At 37.2% G+C, this 23455-nt stretch overlaps 2 protein-coding genes across 2 annotated transcripts in view; one reads left to right on the forward strand and one right to left on the reverse strand.

The window, feature by feature from the left end:
- Window positions 1-23455, forward strand: part of clip3 (CAP-GLY domain containing linker protein 3) — a 769717-nt gene that overhangs the window by 442274 nt on the left and 303988 nt on the right. The window lies entirely within an intron of this gene.
- slc6a4a (solute carrier family 6 member 4a) lies at window positions 11278-21593 on the reverse strand. The gene is made up of 13 exons (XM_079886029.1): window positions 21066-21593; window positions 20283-20417; window positions 19734-19956; window positions 18308-18446; window positions 18058-18192; window positions 17797-17900; window positions 16674-16801; window positions 16362-16474; window positions 15854-15985; window positions 15596-15695; window positions 15020-15120; window positions 14339-14506; window positions 11278-13794 (listed from the first exon to the last, which is right to left on the reverse strand). The coding sequence occupies exons 1-13, from the start codon at window positions 21442-21444 to the stop codon at window positions 13711-13713; spliced, it is 1941 nt and encodes a 646-aa protein (XP_079742155.1). The 5' UTR covers window positions 21445-21593; the 3' UTR covers window positions 11278-13710.

A 23455-nucleotide genomic window follows, 5' to 3' on the forward strand; every position in this document is an offset into this window, starting at 1 on the left:
AGTTTTGAGGCGAAGAGCTTAATTTAATGCTTTTTTAAAATGTTTCAAATGAAATGTGGGGGAAGGTGGTGATGGTGGATGGCACAATAGTCCTATCATTTTCTTTTAAAGTGTTTTGAATAAATATTTTCTACACAACATGTAGCCTACAATCACACTTTTTTTAAATTCTTTCAACGCACCTGGTAGAATACAGTATTTCTATACTTTTATTTAAAGTATTTCTGAACTACTTTACAGAAGACAAATATGTGAAATATTAAATCAAATCAAAGACATGCAGCTTAAATATATATTTTCCCTTAAACAATAAAAACCTAAAATAACCTAAACTTGTCATGTCCATGTTATTGATCGGCTGCTCTAATACATAATACCTTCATAATGAATGTGTGATCTCATTTCACAGCTTCCTTTAAAACCTTTGGACATGCAACATTAAGGAAGCTGTGTTCAAGGTGACAGTAAACACTCCACACCTAGATGACTGATGCTAAGGTCATGTTTCAAAGGGAGCTGTAGTCTGTCCCTAACCATCCTCATTAAGACAGAGAACCTGTTTCCCACAGTCACAACAACCTGATGACAAACCACAGAATTAAGAGGATGGCAGTTTGCTGTCACAGTCTTCTGGGCTCTGAGCCTTGAAGATAGAGCCTGGCAATTTCACGAATAAAGAAAAAAAATAAAATAAATCCACAAAGACTTCCTAGTCACAGATGAGTCAGCGTGACACGCATCAACAATTTGTCCTTTTTCGAACTCTGATATGTCTCCCATTATGTTGTGTGGGTTGCAATATTTTATGTACAGCTGTATTTCAACCTTCACACTCTGCTCTTACTGATGGAATGTAAAATCAGTAAAGATTGGCCACCATGGCCGAGAATATACAGTATAGGTGTGAAGCATCCAACACTATTGGTTTCATTGTTCAACCCCTGTATAATCACATAGAGTAAAGAGTATTTGGCTTGCTGTCTGAAGGGCCAATGAGTGGATTATCTGAACGTGCTCCTCCCGAACTTTGTTAATAATAAATAAATGATGTGATGAAGTGTGTAAGCAATGCAGCACAGAAACTTCACGAAAAACACTATCATGTGAAAGCCTGGGAGTTTTAAACAACATTCTGAACATGGAGCATCCGTGAAACCCCTGGTTGAAACGAGTAAAGAATTCCACAGACAGACGGCAGCGGGTGGGAGTGCTCCCGTCACCCATGTGTCATGCATATGTACGGAGGAGGGTGCTATTTCCAGGGCCTAAATAGAAGGGCCTTGATCATCAGTCTAGAGCTGATTGTTTTAGCCGCAGCTTTCTTTATTTTATTTAGAAAAACTAGACTAATGCACACCAATTCAGCTGAAATTTGCACAGAATATTTTCATCTATGGTGGAGCGTATGTAGGAAAAATCAAATCCGTTAAAATATCTTGGCTACAGATTATTAAACCCACCCGTTCAATCTGAGCTCCATCCCCCATTTCATCCCAGCAGATGTAACATCAGTATGCTGGTGTTTTAGAGAGCTTGTGGCAAAAGACCACAGCTAACAATCAATGCAGACTCATTCTGTCAGAGAAAACAAGCAGTCAGCCGGAGACACAACACATATTGATTAGAAATGAGACACCACATTAAGAAATTATTTTCCTGGGTGTTGTGACAGTGATTTATGGATTCATTTCTCTGAGTTATTACTTTCAGTGGTCGAATGTCTTATTGGTTGCATTACTATTCCTCATATTTTCTCAATACAGTTAAAATCCCATAACATGAATTTTTTTATTTTTTTTAAATATTATTATTATTGTCAAACAGTAAAAGAACAACCACAACAATACATAAGGAAATGAAGAAGCATTGTCTGCTACTTCATGATGTCTTTTATGCTCAAATGTTGTTTTGCCACATGGGCACGTCTCACATTTTGTCTGTTATCACATGCTGTCTGCATCTGTCAGTGACCGTATCTCTGTCTCCCCGTGTGGATTAGCAGGGAGAGCAGGGAAAATAAGATTGAGATTAGGGAACACTGACTATCAGGGTTTAAGACAGACAGACAACAGCAGTCATGGCTTTTAATTAAAGTTCGACTCGGAGGGCTTGGCTCGGTGACAGTGAAGGGGGGATGAGAGGGCTGGAGTAAGAGAAATTGCTCCTTGGGGATTCGCAAAAATTCGAACACTCCCTTTCAGAAGACAAAAAATATTTTAAACGAGAGAATGAAATTCAAATGATGCAGAAACACTTCAGATGCAGAGGACATATTCACACTGGAGTAGCATCAAGAATCACTTCATTATTTTTGTGTGTTAAATCCTGTTTAATCTCATTTGAGATGTCTCATATAACAGCAGCATTTCTGATGCAATGGAATATGAAACATCCTATATCAGGATGCAGATACTCTCATCCTTTCCACAGAGCACTAGTCCTTCTAGTGGTGATCTATTGGAATTGCAGCCTGTCTAAAGTCCTTAAAGTCATTAAACATAAGATTTCTTGAGTGTAATTGAGTTATAAAAACATTAAATCCACGTGATAGAGAATACAAAAGTCTCTAATATTGCAATTACAATTGAGGAAAGCATATAAAGCTCTAATTGAATATATTTAATGCATATGGCCAGACCCATTGTTTTCTGGCCAATGTATTTCCATGATTTTCTGTTTGCTCATGATTATTGCACATATTTTTTAAATATTATAATATTACAGAGATTGCAGGTTAGGATTTCCATTTGTATGTAGGTACCAGAATTTATAGATTTGCCATGATACTTATTTGTGTACAAAGCATCCAAAAATACAAAAACATCCTCTTAATTGATATCAGCAGAACACTTTAGGTATTTCCATGACATTCAACATGTTATTAAACTTCCATGAGTTTGGAAACTTGCTTGGAAGTCACTTTTAATAAACCACTATTTAAAGGGGTAAACAAAAAAAAAAATACATTCCCCCTATAATGGTTTATCAGTTGTGGGTCCAACACAGAGATCCATAAAGTTCATGTTTCTTTTTCTGTCAGCAATCATGAAATTCTGTTAGAAGTCAGGGAGAGGTGTTCTTCACTCCTGTTTCTTCTCAAGCAGCGAGCTGTAGCGCCCGGGGGAGTGTAAACAACAGCCGCGAGGACGACTATCACAACGACGATCATCAAACTCAATCCCACCGTCAGACCTGTGAAGGCATTTACTCTTTTAATATTATAAGATAAGCTTTCAGAACCATACAGAGTGGATATAAGTTGTTAGAACGTTTATTCTAGTTAGAACGCAAAGCAACTGACACGCGAGGAGTCACGAGAATGACAAACGACAAAGATGTGCCCACGTAGACAGCGTCTCTGATTATCTTTTTATTTTTATTTTATTTTCATCATGACAACAAAGCACGGTGTGTGCTTTTCTTTACCTATATGTTGTTGTCCGATGACATTCGCAAGTCGGTCCATGATTTTTCAGGAGATTTCACGATCCAGTTCGATGGATCCACGAAAACTCTTGTCCTGAAGACACGCCAGACAGCGTCCCTGTTGGTCGTCACGTGATTGTTAAAGTTTAGCTACAGATTCGATTCAGATTGAGCAAAATTATAACATTAAATTGCAAGCTTTGTAATTTGTAATCATTTGTTATGTAATTATTTTTGGTACTTTTATATATTTTAATTATTTCTGTAAACGTCATCAGCAGAAGTGCAGACGTAAAGATAGATGGCAGCACTGTATGAAGTTTGATTGATTGCTCTGGCATAGTAGAAAAACTCATCAGATCGTCTTTTTTTTTTTTTCTTCTTTTTTTTTTTTAAATATTGTCCAGTTTATTTTTTAAGCCGTTTTTTCTTCTAAAATTTTTCCCTAAATGATCAACTATAATTGTCACTGTTTAGGATCATCTGTAATGTGAGCCCTCCACTGGAACTCTTGCACATCATCTTGTGAAGGAAGAAGATAATCCATATTTCACTTGTCAGAATGAAATGAGATAGATAGATAGATAGATAGATAGATAGATAGATAGATAGATAGATAGATAGATAGATAGATAGATACACTCTAAAAACTGCTGGGTTGTGTTAACCCAATTTTGGGTCAAATATGGACTAACCCAACGTTGGGTTAAAAAATGCAATTTAAAAATGGACAAATTGCATTGGTTACATTAAAAATGTAACCCAACGGCTGGGTTTGTCCATTTTTAAATTGAATTTTTAACCCATCGTTGGGTTAGTCCATATTTGACCCAACATTGGGTTAACACAACCCAGCATTTTTTAGAGTGTAGATAGATAGATAGATAGATAGATAGATAGATAGATAGATAGATAGATAGATAGATAGATTTTTAACTTCAAGTTCATTTACATGTAAATACACTTAAGGCGATGATACACAGGGCAACTTTTTGAGCAATGTTGCTGGGCAATGTTGCCGTCAACGGGCAACCGGATGAGACACAGGGCCCATGACCGATCTAAATTATCCAGATAGAAAGGTATTGCACATTTTCAATGGGAAAGTGCCCAAGCAACAATTGCTCAGCAAGATTGCCCAGCAACATTGCTCAAAAAGTTGCCCTGTGTATCATCAACTTTAGAAGTGGTAGTTGCATATAGGCTGTCAATGGAGAGAGAAAGCTCTCAGATTTCATCAAAAAGATCTTCATTTGAGTTCCGAAGATTAACGAAAGTCTTACGGGTTTGGAGCGACATGAGGTTGAGTAATTAATGACTAAAGAATTTTAATTTTTGGGTGAACTATCCCTTTAACATGAAAAAGGTAATAGGTAACAACAGTAAGCTACTAATATTAAATGTAGTATGTATCAAATAAACCTCTTGCACTCTGCAATCTCCATGAGATGGCGCCACCTCCTATATGATGATAGTGCAACAGTTGTGAAACGCTGACCTGTTAGTAACTGCAAACTAACTAAAGGTATGTTCTAAAAATTATATTGATTTATAACTTAATCATCATATTTTCCAATTTATCCAGATTGTTCAGTGATATTTTAACAACTAATCCGAGACCACCCTATTTTAACCTGAGTTCACCATCATCTCTCTCTCCCACCCTTTCATTTGTTGCCATATGTGTCTTTACTCTCAGCACCTCAGTCTATAAAGAAGGTGGATAGAAGTTAAAGTTCTGAGCCTTCTGAAAACAATTATAATACAGTGTATTGAGAATCGAGAAGGAAAGGAGGAGGTGGACGTGTGTGTGTGTATTTGTTGAGATAAGGAGGCATTCTTTGCGCACAAAATGAGTTCATTAGGCAGTTGCTTTTGATAAAGGGGCAGCAACTGGAGAGGAATGAAAGGTTTCATTTCCTGTCTTAGCAAGGCAACATATCACCCAGATCAGTTAGTGGCAGGGCAAAAGCTTGGTGACAGACAGGAGAATAGAGGAAGAGGAGGAGAGAAATACCAGGATTCAAGGAGCTAATACAAACAGAGGAAAAAAACAAACACTGACTTATATGCAGAAAATACACACAGTTCACAGATCAAAGATAGGTTTCTATAAAAGGAAATATTGCAAATGTTTATAGGCCTATAACATGGAACATTAAAGTCACCATGAAATCAAAATTGACAATTCTTATTCTTATGGAATATTGCAGGATTTATAATAAATTATTTATCCGTGCGGTGCACATTGATTTGAATGCATGCCGTGCATTAGAAATTTTGCCCGACTTGATCAAAGAGTATAGAAGCCCAAGAGGCGAAACTCAATAGAACGCTCCATAGCAACAGTTGCCCCCATGACGTGACGGCGCGGCCGCCATTATGGACTGAAAACTGAAGGAAAACGCCGAAAAATAATGGGAGTCAATGGCACTGAAAAACTTAACATAACAAAAACTTAACATAACTTAATTTTTTCTGGCCGTCATATCTAAATATGAAAACAATTTAAAATACATTAATGAGGATGACCGACGTTAAACAACGTTAAATGACAGAAAATATACGTCTATGTGTTGGTTATGCATGGCCTAATTACCCTTAGGAAAATAGTATTTTGGGACAAAATATTACTATAGAAGTACTATAAGACTACTATAGAAATACTATAGCGGCTCTAGGATATTATAGAGGTATTACAGAACATAACATAATTCTGTGATGTTCTGTAATACCTCTATAATATTTTTAAGCTGCTATAGTATTTATATAGTAGTCTTATCGTACTTCTGTAGTATGTCCCAAATTACTATAGTATTCCTATAAGATTACTATAATATTTTGTCCCAAAATACTATAAGATTCCTATAGTACTTTTTAGTAAGGGTATGTCCCCCACCGAATCGGATTCATTAGCCTACCACTTACAGTTTGCAAAGATACAATTATACAATTATATGTATAATACAATTATAAAATTACTGCAAACCTTTAATCTATCAATATTTATTTACACATGAACTATAAACACCTACTAAAATGGATTTTGCCATTGACTGGCGCTAACGATTTCAGCAGCTTTCAGTCCATAATGGCGGACGCGCCTCCGCAGCGCCATCTACAGACTGTTACCCATAACACAACAGAGTTTCGCCTCTTTGACTTGATACAGCGCCGACGCCACGTGACTGTGTCGTATGACAACGTTCACGTGGGTTTCGTGTTTATTCGAAGTTCGAACATCTACAGTTCCACTAAGATAGATAGATCGCTCTAGATATGATAATGCGCACAAATCTGTTTTTCATAACAGTAAATTCTCTTTTCATGTAGTCGCGATGCTATATTGTGTCATGTTTATGAAAATAAAACTGATTAAAAAAACATAGACCCCACTACATTGGTATTTAAATAGTAGGATAGGCTTGTGTTGAACTTTATTCTTGTACAAACAGACGCTGTTGCAGACAAAAAGTATTAAATGGAAACAAACGTGCGTATTTGACAAATATTGCATTAATTTCACTTCAGCTGTGGTAAAGTATGCAAACATCACGTGAGCGGTCACTACGGGAAGCAGAAAGCGTCCGACTTCACGTCTCCGTTTGCAGCTCCTCCTCGCCTGCACGCGGCACTGAACTCTCGCCGTTCGGTTACATCCAGCCGCAGCCGATGTCGAACACACCTTTTATTTCTATAACTTCCGTTTCAGGCCGTACACAAAAAGTCACATAACACAGACATAGGAATGAGTTACAATCATTAAACACGTTTCATGTGAAATGTGTGCTGTTTTTAATTTAAAAACAGCTTCAATATATTCATTTTCCAGCCACTACATGCAATCTGATTTCACTAATTAAACCTACATGTTGCTTCTGACATTCTCTTGTGTTTCTTGTTTCTTGTTTGCTGTTTATTTGTTGCGCATTTGTAGCCTGTTTGGCACTCGAGGCTATAACTGCCTGTGATGTTTATGAGGTATGATGTGATCTCACCATTAAATATTCCATGGCAACTTCGGCTATCATATTCTGCCAACATTTGTAAGGGTCACTAACACACAAAATAAAACAAGTGTAATTGGTTTAGAATGCAACCATTAAAACCAGCATCATAAATGTAACACACATTTGCTGCCATTCAGGTTACAACACTTGGTCTTGCGTAGGACATTTTTGAATAAATCTTTGATGACTGAATAAGTGAAATTCACCTTTCTTCCACAAGGTGGCAATGTCTGATACACAATGAAGTGACATTTCACTCATAGTTACAGCAGGCAGAAACAAAAGAATAGGAAGCATCATCAGCAAAACTTGAAATGGCTCAGCGATTTACTGCAGAGCAAGTACTGAACGCAATCAAATATTAGTGTTACTGTCACTTGATGGTGGATCTGGTGAAGAAGCTGTCAGCGATCAAAAAATGATAGTTTTGAGAATATGTTTGAATCAGATGCTGAATGTAGACCTACCTGGAAATGAGCTCTGACGAGGACAGTGATGATGGGATAAAACATTTGTTCAAACTGAACCTGTCCAAGCTCCAAAAGGTAACAAAATATGATTTATTTTATTCTTCTGTAATAGTCTAATATCAGGAGAGTTTTATATTATTGTGGCAGGTAGAGAATAGAGATCCATCCGTGTTAGATGTCGTTGTCGCTAAAGACCCGAATATGTAATTGCTAATGATTGGCGAAACATTCATGCATTTAAGGGTTAAAAGCGATAGGTTTATATCTATTTTTGTTTTGAATTGCTTTTAAGTTTTGACAATATTCCATCCATAATGATCGATAACTAAAAATATCTGTTGCTACGGTTACATTCTCAGGTTCTCATGTTCATTCTCTGAACATGCTCCCTGCTTTTAAGTGACCTGTGACAAGTGTAGTCAGTATAAAACTGAGAAAAGTAACTTTTTTGAGCTAATATCAGTAAGAAAGGTCAAAATGATAGGCTTACAAAATCACCGAACAAAAACATTAAAGCAAAAATATGAGCAGAGTGGGCGTGTGAGAGCAGCCGGGCAGATAAAGAGATGGTGTGATCGTTGCAGGGGAGAGAGGGAGATGTGACGGCGTTTAATATAGATCCTTCAGTCTGATAAAACTGACAGGAGGTTCCCATTCCCAGAAGCTACTCATAGGAAATTGCCAGAATGAAAAACAGAGAGAGAGAGAAAAAGAGAGAGAAGGGTTACGTGACTGACATTACTCTGTATTTCTTCTCTCTCTCTCTCTCTCTCTCTCTCTCTCTCTCTCTCTCTCTCTCTCTCTCTCTCTCTCTCTCTCTCTCTCTCTCTTTTGTTTAGAATTCTCTAGAATCTGTTACTTTGAAAGTATTCAGATATGGTTTTTGTCCAAAAACATGCTTGACATGGTTGTACAACTTGTGAAAGCTGTAACTCAACAACACTGTATGTGTATCTGAGTTCAGTTTGTGTGAAAGCAGAGGAGTATTTATTCAGTCTCTGGGTTCAGAGGCCCAGGCTCACATACAATGTATAAATTAGTCCCTGATGACAGAAACTCATTCTGTCATTCAGAATTTGAGATGCATGTGACTCTCAGTGAACTGAAAACAGAAATTTGAATCACGAGTTCTTGCCCAGTATCGTTCAAGATTCTCAATGCAGTTCATGAATTATCATGAATTATATAAACATTTTACAAAAAAGAAAAAGGAAAAGAAAGATTTAAAAAAAAAAATTCTATTTGAATATATTTACAGCATCATTACTCCAGTCTTCAGTGTCACATGATCCTTCAGAAATCATTTGAATATAATATTGGTGCACAAGTACATTTCTTATTATTATCAATGTTGAAAAAAGTTGTGCTGCTTAATATTTTGTGGAAACATGATTTTGTTTTGACCATAGAATTTCCTGATGAACAGAAACTTCAACAGAATAATATATATTTGAAATAGAAATTGTTTGTAACATTATAAATATCATATGTAACTTTAGATCAATTTAATGTGTCCTTGATGAAATATATAACAAAACAAATGAGTAATTATTAATTTTCATAAATTATTATTATTATGAAAGATAACAAAAAATCTGAATGGACCCTATTAACTTTGTTAGCGCATATTACTAGTCTTGTGGTGAACAATTAATCCGTGCAAGTAAATATATATTAAAAAATTTTTTACCATGGTAATCTTTAATCAAAATCTGAAAAGTTTCTTCCGGTCTGGAATGATGTCTTTTTCTGATGACGTAGGTTTGACGGCTTGGTTTGAAAACGCTTAACCACTCCCCTCAAACCGTTAGTCTGCTATGAGCAGAGATGGAGAGGAGGAGCGCTAAGTAAAACCCTGCCCTCTGTTCAATATTCCGTTTCACTTGGAAATACGTGAACTTCCGGTTCACGGGGACTTTAATAGTATGTTTAAAGTTTATTAACACATGTAGTCCTTTAAGAATAATATAACCATTTAAAACACCAAATTGAAGTAATTTTAGCATAAAACATATTTGTACTCCGGTACGAAAATTAGATTTATCATTTAAGACGTTAATGCAGCCGGATTATTTCTATTGGTTTGATAATGTATCTCTTAGAGCAGAAAATGATCTTGTGGTTCACTTTGTGGAGTGTCTCCTTTAGGGAATTAGGAAGATGACTGATTGCTCATGTCAATACGAGGAGAAGCTCTGAGTCCTCTGTGACTTGTGGTGGAGAGTAAAGCGTGTGTAAATGTGTGCAATCTGCTCCTTAGAATGTCTATGAGCAAACCCTAATTTATCTGTGTCCAAACCCACCTGATAACAGGCTCTCGGGGTGGAGAGTGGGATAAGTGGGTTTTCCCAAGATGGGATAGAGTGAATCATGAATTAGCTCAAGGAAGTTAGACGTGGTTCAGATGCAATCAACTTTAGTCAACGAATTTTAACGAGTTAACATTCTTTTGTTTTTCATGACCACAGCTGTTGGAAAGTGTGGGGGTCAGTAAGATTTTCGAATTCTCTTATGGCTGCATTTATTTATTCAGAAATACAGTAAAAAGTAATATTGTGAAATATTTTTAATATTGTGAAATTAGGTTAAAATAAAAATGTATAAATTAAATTTTGTCAGCATTATTATTCCAGTCTTCAGTTTCACATGATCCTTTTGAAATCATTCTATGATTTAATGCATAAGAAACATTTATTATTATTATTATCATGTTGAAAACAGTTGTGATGTTTAATATTTATTTTTATTCTTTGATAAATATAAAGTTCAAAAGAACAGAATTTTTTGACATTTTTACATTTTGTAAACATTATTAATGCCTTTACTGTTTGACCATTTTAAATGACCAAGTATTAATTTCTTACTGACCCCAAACTTTTGAACTGTATTTTTATGATTTACTGGTTAAATATTTAATAAGAAAAGACAAATAGAAGAAATTTAAAAAAATTACATTTTAAAAGAAATGATTAAACAAATTATTTTACTTTTTTCACTTTGTTAGAAAACATTATAAAATGTACCATGATAATTCCATGCATGCTTGAAGTAAAGAAAATAACATTATATTAGGGCTGTCAAAAGATTAATCGCGATTAATCACATCCAAAATAAAAGTTTGTGTTTACATAATATATGTGTGTACTGTGTATAATTATTTTGTATATATCAATACACACACACATGCTTGTATATATTTAAGAAAAATGTGTAATTTATATATAAAAAAATTATATTTATATATAATATAAATTATATATAAATATATACAGTATATGTATGCAAATATTTCTTAAATATATACATGCATGTGTGTGTATTGATATATATACAAAATAATTATACACAGTACACACACATATATTATGTAAACACAAACTTTTATTTTGGATGCGATTAATCTTTTGACAGCCCTAATTATATATGAATATGGTAATTATTCAGTACCATGTAACTTCTTGTACATTTTCTTCTGTGTAAGCAAAAAATTCTTTGAAGTAAAAATGCACGATAGGAACGGCAGTCAAATACCTCCATATTTGTATTATAAACACAATAAAGACACACATCCATTATACATATACCTTTATTTTATATCTCTTAATAATTCATATATGTCTTTGTCCTATACATATTTTCTCTTAACAGTCTTGGAGACATACATAGATCATAGTTAGTACTATAGATTTTCAATACTTTGATAGACAGAATATTAAATTCTGTTGAGAAAGAAGAGGAAAAGTCAGCACTGGACTGAAGCACACACACATACACACACACACCCACACACACAGATGCACAATATAGACTCACGTCTACGGCATGCACACACACACTGACGGAACTGACCGTGGCTTATTACTTTTCTACCTCAATGTTCAGCTCAAACATGTCAGTTCGACAGAGAAATCGACGTCCTCACATTTTTCCCACTCTACGAAATCAACGAGTAACAGAACGTCGGACCGCACAAACAGCAAGACTCACAAATTACACATGCATTATGCACATACTTAGATGTCCAGTCACACCTTTCTTTTCTCATGAAAAAAAAAAAGTCTGAATCAAGGCTGAAGCGTCTGAAACAAGCACATTAGTTTTTGGTTTCTGCTAATTTGTGTAACTCACATAAAGAAATATGTACAAAAGAAATGCTCAGAGCCCCCTGTTGATATTGAAGAGCATGCTAGTGGTCGATCAATATGGGTTTTTCAATAAACGAGTCTTAAGACTTGGTTTCCCCAGTCCTGAATATTTGGTCCCATCCTTGTAAATGCTACATGTAAATGGAAACTGGTATAGGCAGACACAGAGTTCCAGTTGTAAATAAACAAAATAAGCATTATGTGAATGAAATGCGCCACAAATAAATACACATATGTCTAACAGTCGATACATATCCACAAAAAGTAGGCTTAACACTTAATAACTGTTTCATACGGGATTAGTGGACAAAGACACACACATAAACACTCACTCAAACACACAAACACACCTGTGCAAAAAAACCCAAATACATCTGGACCTAAATAAAAGGTCTAATTTGGGCTCTTGCTTCTCTCATTTAAAACATACAACCGTAACCTACATTTACCTTTACCACATCTGAAATGAACAAAAAAAAAAAATTAACACATTTTTTAAGTAAGAAAAAAAGACAAAATATCCATGATTAGTGATGGATTCAGTCTCTAAACCAAAAACAGATTCATTGAAGTCATACTTACTGTACAAATTCCTGTAAGAGCAATAAAGAATATGGCCTTATGTAAATGTGTGTACATGTAAAATATACCTGAAATTGGTCACAAAACCATAATATAGCAATCTTTATGTATTTAGTTAGTATTTAAAAAACAAATTATTGTAGAAAAACAATATATATATATATATATGTGTATGTTATATCTTCATAAAGTAAATTGAACCATTTGTGCGTCCATTCCTGTTCCTATCCCAAACTTCACTGAACAGATATACCAGCATTCAAAAGTTTGGGAACAGTAAGATTTTTTTGGTTTTTAAAGAAGTCTTTTATGCTCACCAAGGCTGCATTTATTAAAAAAAAAAAAAAAAACATTGTGAAATATTATTACAATTTAAAATAAGTGTTTTCAATTTTAATAAATTGTAAAATACTGAATTTTCAGCATAATTACTCCAGTCTTCAGTGTCACATGATCCTCCAGAAAATCATTCTAATATGATGATTTGATGCTCAAAAAACAATTCTTATTATTATCAATGTTGAAAAAAACTGTTGTGCTGCACAGTATTTTTGTGGAAACCATGATATACTTTTCCCAGGATTCTATGATGAATAGAAAGATAAAAACAGCATTTATATGAAACAGAATTTTTTTGTAACAATGTAAAAGTATTTACTGTCACCTTTGATTCGTTTAATGCATCCTTGCTAAATAAAAGTAGTACTTATTGACCCCAAACTTTTGAATGGTAGTGTACATATAGTCATGAGCCACACACACACACACACACACACACACACACACACACACATACATATTTATATATATATATATAAAATGAACAATGGAAGGAGAAAAACACAATCTCAAGAACTTTCCACGTCGGTCAGTAACTCAATTGAGCGATGACTGGTAACACATGGACGGCAAGAATACAATAAACAACGGCTGTATTCGGAGGCCTGGCCCCACTGTCACACAATACAGGTAGCAGACTCCTCTGGGGTGAGGTGTGAAGGGAGGTCGGCCGGGGCCCTTACAGGAGCCACGGGCCCGCCGCGTTTGTGCTACATGTCCAGCAGAGGACGATGTGTGTCACACGGCATTGGTGATGACAATTGTGTCTCTCTGAGGGCCGCTGGACCCCGAAGCCTCAGGGGTAATGCTTTTTAACAGACGCTATTGGGGTAAGCAGTGAGAGTGGCACAAAGGTTTTACATCATGAAAACATTTAAGCAACTGAAAAAAACTACAGCAAGTGAAGACAGTTACAGCTCAACTTCAAATAAATGTCTTAGAGACTGCTTATAAATTAAAGGATTTCACAATGCGTTGCAATTCTTTAGCAGTTAAATAGTGAACAGCTGTGGGCTAAAACTCTCCTCTGTGAGAGACATAATTACTCACCCAAAACCTGACATGCTAAAAGCACTGGTAGTTATATCACAGGAGCAACAAAGATTAACCTTGTGTCATTTTTCACCATCTGCCAAACACACATCCTGTGACTAAACACACACTCTCAAAGTCACTGTATGGATGCATGTAGTGACTGACAGCCATGAGGCCCTTTGATGTCTATCTTCACGCCTCAAACAGAGAAAGTTTACAGATGCATTGCAGCATAATTGTGTTTGTGCTGCTGTAATGTGTTTAAATGTTACCTGATCAGACCAGATACAGTCATGTACGTGTTTTGATGTTTTAGTCTGTCTAGGCTCACCTGTTTGAAGGTTCCTTTGGTGGTGATCAGATAGTAGACCATGTAGGAAGGCACACAGATGAAGGAGGAGATTCCAATGCAGTAGCCGAGCACTGTGGTCCAGAAAGGGTAGAGGTAGTCAAACAGCTTCACCTCGGGAGGGAATGCCAGGAAACTCACAATAATGAACTACAGACAATGAGGAAAAAAGAATTTTTTTTTTTTGTTATTTCAAAACTGTATTTGCATATCTGACATGCTGGGATATGTTGTCATTTGCTCACTCTCATGTTAGTCCAAACCTGTATGACTTACCTTTTTTCAGTGGAACAAAAAAATAATTTTTTTTTTTTTTAAGTCCTAAGTTTATTTTGGACCTCATTGACTTTCACTGTAAGGGCAAAAACAGTTCCTTAACAACAAAGTTCCATCAAATCCTTAACAACAACAAAAAATCTTCATTTGTGTTCTGCAGAAGAAAGTCATACATGTTTGGAATGACATGAGGATGAGTAAATAATGACTATTTTAATGTATTTGTAAGTGAATGCTGGATTTATATAGCCCAAGCAGCATAGCATATGCCAATATTATGGGTATGAAACCTAGGGAATGCATAAACTGATACAATGTATTCATTGAAAGCAATATAAGTTGCTTAGGCAAGTCACCAGATGCATAAATGTTATGTAATGGACTGACCAATAGGAAGCAGGGACAGATGGCTACCCAGCAGACCCTCCAGAAAATACCAGGGGCAAAGCCAAGCATCAGCTGCACGTCGTTGCAGAAACGTGTCGTTCCTGCAAGTATTTTACAAACACACTTAGTGCACATTGCCTGAAGCGACATATCGGATTACGAAACTATTGAAGCGCATGATAACATTTTGGGACTTATAAATGGTAGGTGGATGAGAAAGAACAGATGGACAACAGCAGAGAATAAAGTGATAGAATGACTAAACAGTTTTACAGTTTGACATTACGACTTCTCTCCCTGTAGCAGTGACTAAAATGAGATTTTCATAGACTCTCATAGGAAAGGGTACACAGTCCAAAAATAAGAAATATAAATGACACAAGCAAGTGTCTGAGGGAGTTGAGGAACTGTAATACAAAAATTGTGACATGTCAAAAGTATACATTTTCTGGCTCCAGCTTAAAAGCCTCTAGGGATGATCTTGTCTAGACAATTCATTAAGAAACTACGTAAGAGTTTGTTTGCACTTAGTTGCGTCAAATGTTTTGAACGATTTAGCTGGAATCCAATACTTACCATAGAACCAGGAAACAGCAATGACCTCGAGGAAGACTACGGTGATAACAGCAGGGCCCGTGGCATACTCCTCAAATAGTTTAACAACAAACGCACCTCCCTAAAAACACATTACGCTAGTATTAAAAGGAATAATGAATGTGCACACTTTGGAAAATGACATGTTGTTTTGGTAAAATTCCAAGTTTGGTCTCTGGACAATGTTTAAAGACCTCCAATGCAAAACAAGATTTTTGTTAGCTGTGCTGTTAGACTCACGTAGGTGAGAGTCGAGAGGGCGCCCAAATAACAGACACACACCAGGCCGAGAACAAACCATTCTCTTCTTTTGGCCAATAGGTGGGGGAACTCGTCCAACATGGCTGTAATTACACCTTCCAGACCAGCAAACTGTAGTGAAAAGCAAGAAAAGCAGGGGATGATAGAAAAGTAGGTCAAGGACCCATTGAACCTGTACAGGCATTAATCCAAATAATGCTCGTTACGGTGAATATAGCACTAACTCAGTGGTTTTTGACAGGGACAAACATTATAATGAAAGAAAATTAGACTACATATGGAGTTATTTAATTAGCAGACTGTAATAAGACTTCATTGTGAGATCACTATAAGGACAGGAATGGGTTAACTATGCGCACTAAAGACCTAATGTAATGAAACACTGTTGACAATACATCATACTAAATTCAGAGACAATAAGCTGAGTAAACAGGGAAAAAAGCTAATTCATTAAGATAAAATTGTCTCGAAAGAAAGAAAGACTGACCGTGCTATCCAGCCCCAGCATAATTATCATGAGGAAGAATATGATGGCGAAGAACGTAGCAGCAGGCATATTGGCAATAGCCTCAGCATAGATGATGAAGAGCAGACTGGGACCTTCGAACACATGCATTTAATCAGCACAGGTACATCAAATGTAATTTCAATGTAAACGGCCATATCACATTGTATGGCTTCTCACAAACTTTCATATGCAATGATTTATTTGGTATTATGGTTTAAATAATTAAAAATTCTCTAATTCATACTTATTTGAATGGAAATGGGAGCAAACATAAAGAAACGTGGTGCTCACCGGCATCCTTAGCTACAGTCTCCACACCTTGGTGGCGCATCTCTGCCATGTAGCCTAGCACTGTGAAGATCACAAAGCCTGACAGGAAACTGGTCAAACAGTTCACTGAGCTTGTGATCAATGCATCTCTGAAAATCAAAGAGAGATATAAAGATTTGAGCTAAAAGAAAAGAGATGAATAAAAAGATAGTTCAAACAGGGAGCAACAGAAAAAAAGGATTCTAGAAAACAAAACAAGAATTTCTGGAAAAAATAAGAAAATCTGAGTGGTGATTACGAAAAGGTGTTGTGGCTGTTTGTCGGGGCATTATATAAACCTGCATAGAAACACGTGCAACAAGTTGCAGGGGGAATAAAAATGGTGCAAGGGAATGGCTGTTCACTGTTTACTTACTCTTTGTGTTTATGAGAGAAGCACCTAAAACCTATATGTACTCTCTGTCACTGAGGTCACTCAGGCCTATTGCCTTTACTCTTCATATTTAATCATAAGAGAATAATAAAAAACATTGTCTGAATCACTTCCTGAGAGAAAAAATATCTTATCAGTGTGTTTTGGGAAAGTTTCCTGGTCAGAGCTAGAACTCGACCAACTCCAACCTTGAAGAAGCGGTGTATCTGTGTGTGTGTGTATGTTTCAGTACACTTTTACTGGCAGGAAGGAGAGCTGAAATTACCATCTGCAGACATACTGGAGCCTAGAACCTCAGATTGGTGACCTCAGCAGGTCACTTTGTGCCTAAACCGGGATTTTGACTGACATCCAAATAATAAATAGAGATAGGCTTCTGACAAGCAGTGCCTTAATCCGGTGTTTCCCAACCCTGCTCCTGGAGGCACACCAACAGTGCACATTTTGGATGTCTCCCTTATCTGACCCATATATTTCTGGTCTTGGAGTCTCTACTAATGAGCTGATGAGTTGATTCAGGTGTGATCAATTAGGAAGAGTTGGAAAATGTGTAGTGTTGGTGTGCCTCCAGGAACAGGGTTGGGAAACACTGCCTTAATCAATCGGAATCATTCAACCTGACGTGATGACGTAGTTAGTGACCTGTGTTAGTGCATAGTTGCTGTATTTCCCCTACAATAGAAAATGACGGTATGAATGTGAGGTATGTACTTGTAGCAGTTGTTATGAAAAGGATTGTAGCTGGCAAAGGCCAGGAGAACACCAAAGCCTGGACCCAGAGAGAAGAAGATCTGTGCAGCTGCATCAAGCCAAACCTGAAAAAACACAGATGGAGTGATTTGTCTGTAAAGATGTTCATTCATCCATATCATATCTGACAGATGGCAAGAAGTATTTGTTTAGGAGGAAGACAGACATAGCAACCAACACAGATTGTGCAATATCTAAGTATTCAAAATGGTTTCCACTCACTGAAGTGGTTAAAAGTTTGCTCCAATCAGGTTTCAGGAAGAAGATCACTCCTCTCCATGCTCCTGGCAGGGTGGCCCCTCTTACCAACAGGATCAGCAACACCAGGTATGGAAAGGTAGCCGTCACCCACACTACCTACCAGAGAGGAGTCATGAAGAAGCTGCTAAACAAAGGGTGCAACTTTTGAACAACAGTCTAAAGTCAAGGTTGCTATTTTTCCCCTTGCCCTGAGGTTTTCTGTATATCTTACCTTGCCAGATGTCTTGACCCCTTTCCAGATGCTGAAGTAGACAACAGTGAAGATGAACAACAGACAGAGGGCTAGCTGCCAGCTCACCCAGCCCAGCTGATGAAGACCAGGGGACAGATGAACCTGCAACACCTGCCGTCTAAGGACATGAGAGAAGTTGGTTGAGTTTATAAAGGCATTCCCGTAGAAGCTACTATTGTGAGATTAAGGTGCCACAGAATAATGAAACAAAAATCAGAACACTGTTATATGAATAAGTTAGGACAACGTATGTTTTTACATCGCTTTAACTCGTCAAAATAAATCATGCAACTTTTTTTTTATAAGTTATACAAGATTCAACTTGTTTTTTTTAAAAAGTCAGGTTAATGTAATTTAAAGGGGTGGTTGATTATGATTTAACTTTTTAAACTTTAGTATTGCTGTTTGAGCATAAACAACATCTGCAAAGTTACAATGCTCGAAGTTCAAAGCAAAGGGAGATATTTGCTTTTAAAGAAATCCCTTTTTAAGGACTACAACAAACGGCTGGTTGGGACTACACAACATTCCTCCCGAGTTAGTGACATCAAAATTTACATAAACCCCGCCCCCGGGATGCGATTTATTATCAAGACAGAATATGCTAATCAATGACTAGAAGATAACTACACATAAGCTACATAAATTCATCAACTAACCATTCAGAAACATCCTGTTGCATTCTACATGTTGTCACCTCTTCTTGAGTCTAACATCATTGTCTGAATCCGGTTTGAACATAAAAGGCTAAAAGTTTTTGAAATTTTCAGTGCACGTCTGTGTTAGTGCAAGCTGTTGTAGCTCCACCCTCTGGAGCAGCAGCTCATTTGCATTTAAAGGAATAGAGACAAAACGGTGCGTTTTTGCTCAGCCTCAAAAAATGTAAATTTTAACATGCTATATAAAAATATCTGTGAGGTATTTTGAACTAAAACTTCACATACACACTCTGGGGACATCAGAGATTTATTTTACATCTTGTGAAAAGGGCATTATACCACCCCTTTAAGTTGAAATTACTTACACATTTAACACTTAAACAAAGTTGATTGTACTTAAAAATTTAAGGCAGCAACTTTTTTTTTACAGTGAAGGTGGATCTTCCAGGAAAGGACTGATGAGTGCAGGACAGTTACCGGTAGATAAGAACACGGAGCAACATTTATATGGAAAACAGGAAATTCCGGCATCACATAAAACATATGGGAGCAATCAACAAAATAAAGTCTCTAAATCTCTCGTAAAGCAGAGGAAACAACACCCAATCCCGCCTGCATCTTTCGGGATCTTCCTCATTCAAACACAAAAGTCTCTTGATGGTACATGAAGCCTGGTGAAGGCAAAGTTCTTAGTTTCTATCCCTTTAAACCTGGACTTGCACTTACATGCACTTACATGCACTTACATATAGAACTCCTCAGCAGGAGAGATGGAGTTTTCGGTCCAGGAGACATTCAAGTCGGTGGACAGGTAGTGGGTGCAGTTGGGAGTGTTCCACCGGTTGTTGCAGGTGGTCCAGGGCAGTGTGGTGCGAAAGGAGGACAGGAGGTAGTAGAGAGCCCAGGCCATTATGGTATTGTAGTAGAAGGCAATGTAGAGTGCAATGATGCAGATGGCAAAGCCTATACCTGGAAAAGAACAGGAAAAACAAATGTCTAACTGGGTTTCAAGCACCTTCCACTTTAGGGGAGTGGGTGACATTTAGGACCAAGTTCCATTTACATATAATTAAGTTTCTTAAGCAGCTGGCATTTTACCAGGTAAATGTGACAATTTCCATAACAGAGTCCTGGCTATCAACAAAGAGAGAGTGAAATCGGTAAGAAGTTTAGAAGAATGTCAAGGGAGAGTGTACTATCAGCCCAGCACATGTCAATCTGCCACTATCTGTCTGAGTGTTTACCCGGGTCCTCTGTCTCAGAAGTCTGAATCTTGTGAAGCGAACCCTTCTTACCCTTGAAGATGGGGCAAATGTGTTTCCAGATGGAGATACACCCACTGCGGTGAAACTGGCCCAAAGCCAGTTCCATGTAGAACAGAGGCACGCCACCAAAGACAGCCATCAGCAGGTACGGCAGGAGAAAGGCACCTGTGAAGCACAAGGATTTAAACAGGAAGTGCAACTTGATCTTCACGGTTCCAGTGCATTGGTCTAAACACATCCTGAAAGCACTATTATACTAACAACAGCATAAAAGGCGCTAACATACACAAAAAGTTCCTGTTCAGACAAGCCCTCTGTGCTTGATTAAACCTTTATACGTGAGCTTTTGACGTGAACGCTAGATAGCTGTTGATTGAGTAGCATTGAGCCAGATTATTAAACAATATGAGAAAGTCCCACCCATGAGAGCCACAATTATTGGCGTTGGATGCGATGAGTGTCTCCTTGCCCACTCTATCTCTCACGCACTCCCCTTGCATGGTGAAACAGGAAATTACAAAGATTTTATTACTTCAAATTCAATGAAAGGAGACTAAGCCTGTTCGCACTGAAGATGCTAGCTGGATCGCACAAAGAGCAGAGACAACAGCAGAATTCCCCATTGTCTATTTGTTCTTTTTAAGCAAACAGTACCTAGTTGATCTTGTCTTTAAGACGGAAATCTTTCTTTTAATGGGATGCAACACAATATTTGTTTAACTCCTCTAGAGCGCATCACACTTATGTGTCTCAGTGTTGCCTGCAGCTTCAGTAGCACTATTGCCTACTAGTGTTCCTAACTTTTGACCTTACCCCCTCCGTTTTGGTAGCAGATGTAGGGAAAGCGCCACACATTGCCCAGGTCCACTGCATACCCGATTACCGACAGCAGGAAGTCCATCTTTTTGCTCCAGGTCTCCCTTGGTGGATCCAGGCTGGTCTGCTGGACCACCAGAGTCCTGAATGTTCCAGGGGTGCTGCCCCTGTCCGTCCCAGCGCCTGCACCTTCCCTGGGACTTTGTGGGGATGTGCTGGGATAACCGTTGGAGACCTGCCCAGACCCGGAGCAGGATTTCGGACCCTTATCCGCAACGCTGTCCGCAACCAGCCTACCATTCTCTTGCGACTCCTGTTCTTTCTCCTGCTTTCCCCCGTCCTCTTGATCCATCATCATTGGTTGTTTCATCTCCATGGTGAGGACTGCTGTTAGGGCTGAGAAGGTGGTCCTCTTGCACTGGCTGATATCGTGCCCATGAGGGGATAGAGAGCCTGGAGAAGAGGGGCTGGGTGTGGAACAGAGCGGGCTGGGATGGAGACAGCAAGGAGAGGGTGACTGGTCCTTAACCTGTATGTTTTAACAAGCTCAGGTGGGAAAACAAGGAAGGACTGCTCAGGCCCAGCTGCAGAACAAAAAAAGGGGAATTTAACATGGATTTACCCCTGTCATTCTCATAAAAAGTGTTCTTAAGAAGTCATACATCATCTTTGACAGAAAAAACATATGTTGTTTTGCATGGTTTCTGAAGATTTTGATTAAATATACCCTTAAAACACAGCTGTAAAACGCTAAGTGAACTCTGTACATGCCACAGCAACTTTAAGCCTTAGGGAGATGCCAAAACACATATTTATTCTCACTATGCCTGACACTTATGATACTCGAATTACAATAAGAGACTCTACCTGATGCTACACACAGATAAACCAAAAGCATGCACTTAACCCAACCTTGACACTACTATTATATATAACAGATATTATATACATTGGTACGTAAACATTTAACAGTGCAACATGTGAGAGTTAAGTAATACTGAACATTACAACATGTTACACTCATGTAAAAGATAGACTAATTACAACTATTTTTATTTGTATTTAAGGTCAGAAATAAAGGGTCAAACAAGTTTAACACTTGTTGATCAATACCAATCAATACATCACTATTTAATAAAAATATATTATATTGAATTTTAATAAAAGTGTAATTCAACATCTAAAATTGGCTGGAGGGTAAGTTGCTTCCAGCAACTGCATTTCTTTCCGCCTAGCGTTCTCTAAAAGCTGTTTGTAATTACTAGTTGAGGAGTAGTGAGGCAGGTGGGCGCAGCGACCAGAGTGAGAAGATATTAACCAATACATCAAAACATAATGATTAAAATAATGTCAGGAATAATTGAAAGGGGAATACAAAATATTCCCTGCTCGCCTTTTCCTCATACTTTTGCCTAATTATAAACAGCATTTCATTTAGTTTCCATCAGGGGATATTTTTTTCTTGCCAAAAATGTTTATTATTTATTCAAAGTGAATAATTTGTTCCGCTAAAACACATTTTGAAAAAAAGACAAATGCTATTAATGATTTTATGATGGCTGTGGAGAAGGTGGAAAGCGTTCCGCACTATTAAAATCAGACAAAAAGTGAAATGTTCAAATGTTTGCGCATATCCAGCATGGCAACTTATCAATACAATTAATTTGAATGTAAAAGTTGAATCGTCAAACATGAGTACGCATACAGGAAAATTACACTTTTTTATGTGGAATGATAAAAAAAAAAAAAAAAAAAGGACAAGCAAAAGTTAAATTATCATGCCATAGTATCAATCATCTAATTAAAACATAATGACAATGTAAAACTAAATTTCATTTTTTTTAGCTGCCTCCACTCATCCTCCTCATTCAAGTGTCACAAGATAAAATGATAAATAACACTGATTTACTAGTTTTACCTAGGATGGTTTTCTTGACAAAGATTATCTGATTGGCAAACTGCCTGATTTTTATTATTTACAGCTGTATCTCTTTGCTACTTTCCGCCCGCTCTTCTTTGCACACACTAAATCAACCCACAAATCGGCTCACTTTTACAAACCCTAAATCAACCCTCTTAATGCTGAACGTCTGGGACACCTCGTCTCATTTTTTCTTTCTTTCCATAATTCATAATTATAGATAATATGTAAGGTCAAGATCAGTGCAGCTTTGTTATGGTAGGAGTTTGTTCGGTTACCAGGATCACAAGATTACCAAGACCTCAAGCCAAATGTGTGTAAAAATAACCCATTACTCCACTATCTTCATTATTACACATCTGATACTGTATGCACATAAATGCCAAATGAAATAAAGTTAATATGAACAGTTTTACAACCACTAGATACTGAGATAAAACACTTCCAGTCTCATTGTAGCATCATT

This window comes from Squalius cephalus, assembly GCF_949319135.1.
Source record: "Squalius cephalus genome assembly, chromosome: 11".
Lineage (NCBI taxonomy): Eukaryota > Metazoa > Chordata > Actinopteri > Cypriniformes > Leuciscidae > Squalius > Squalius cephalus.

Coding starts and splice junctions, on each gene's coding strand:
- slc6a4a (XM_079886029.1), bottom strand. CDS start 21,444: ATGGAGATGAAACAACCAATGATGATGGATCAAGAGGACGGGGGAAAG. Junction 19,957..20,282: donor CATTTGCCCCATCTTCAAGG/GTAAGAAGGGTT, acceptor GTTCTTTTCCAG/GTATAGGCTTTGCCATCTGC. Junction 14,507..15,019: donor TCTGTCCCTGCTTCCTATTG/GTCAGTCCATTA, acceptor CATTGTCTGTAG/TTCATTATTGTGAGTTTCCT.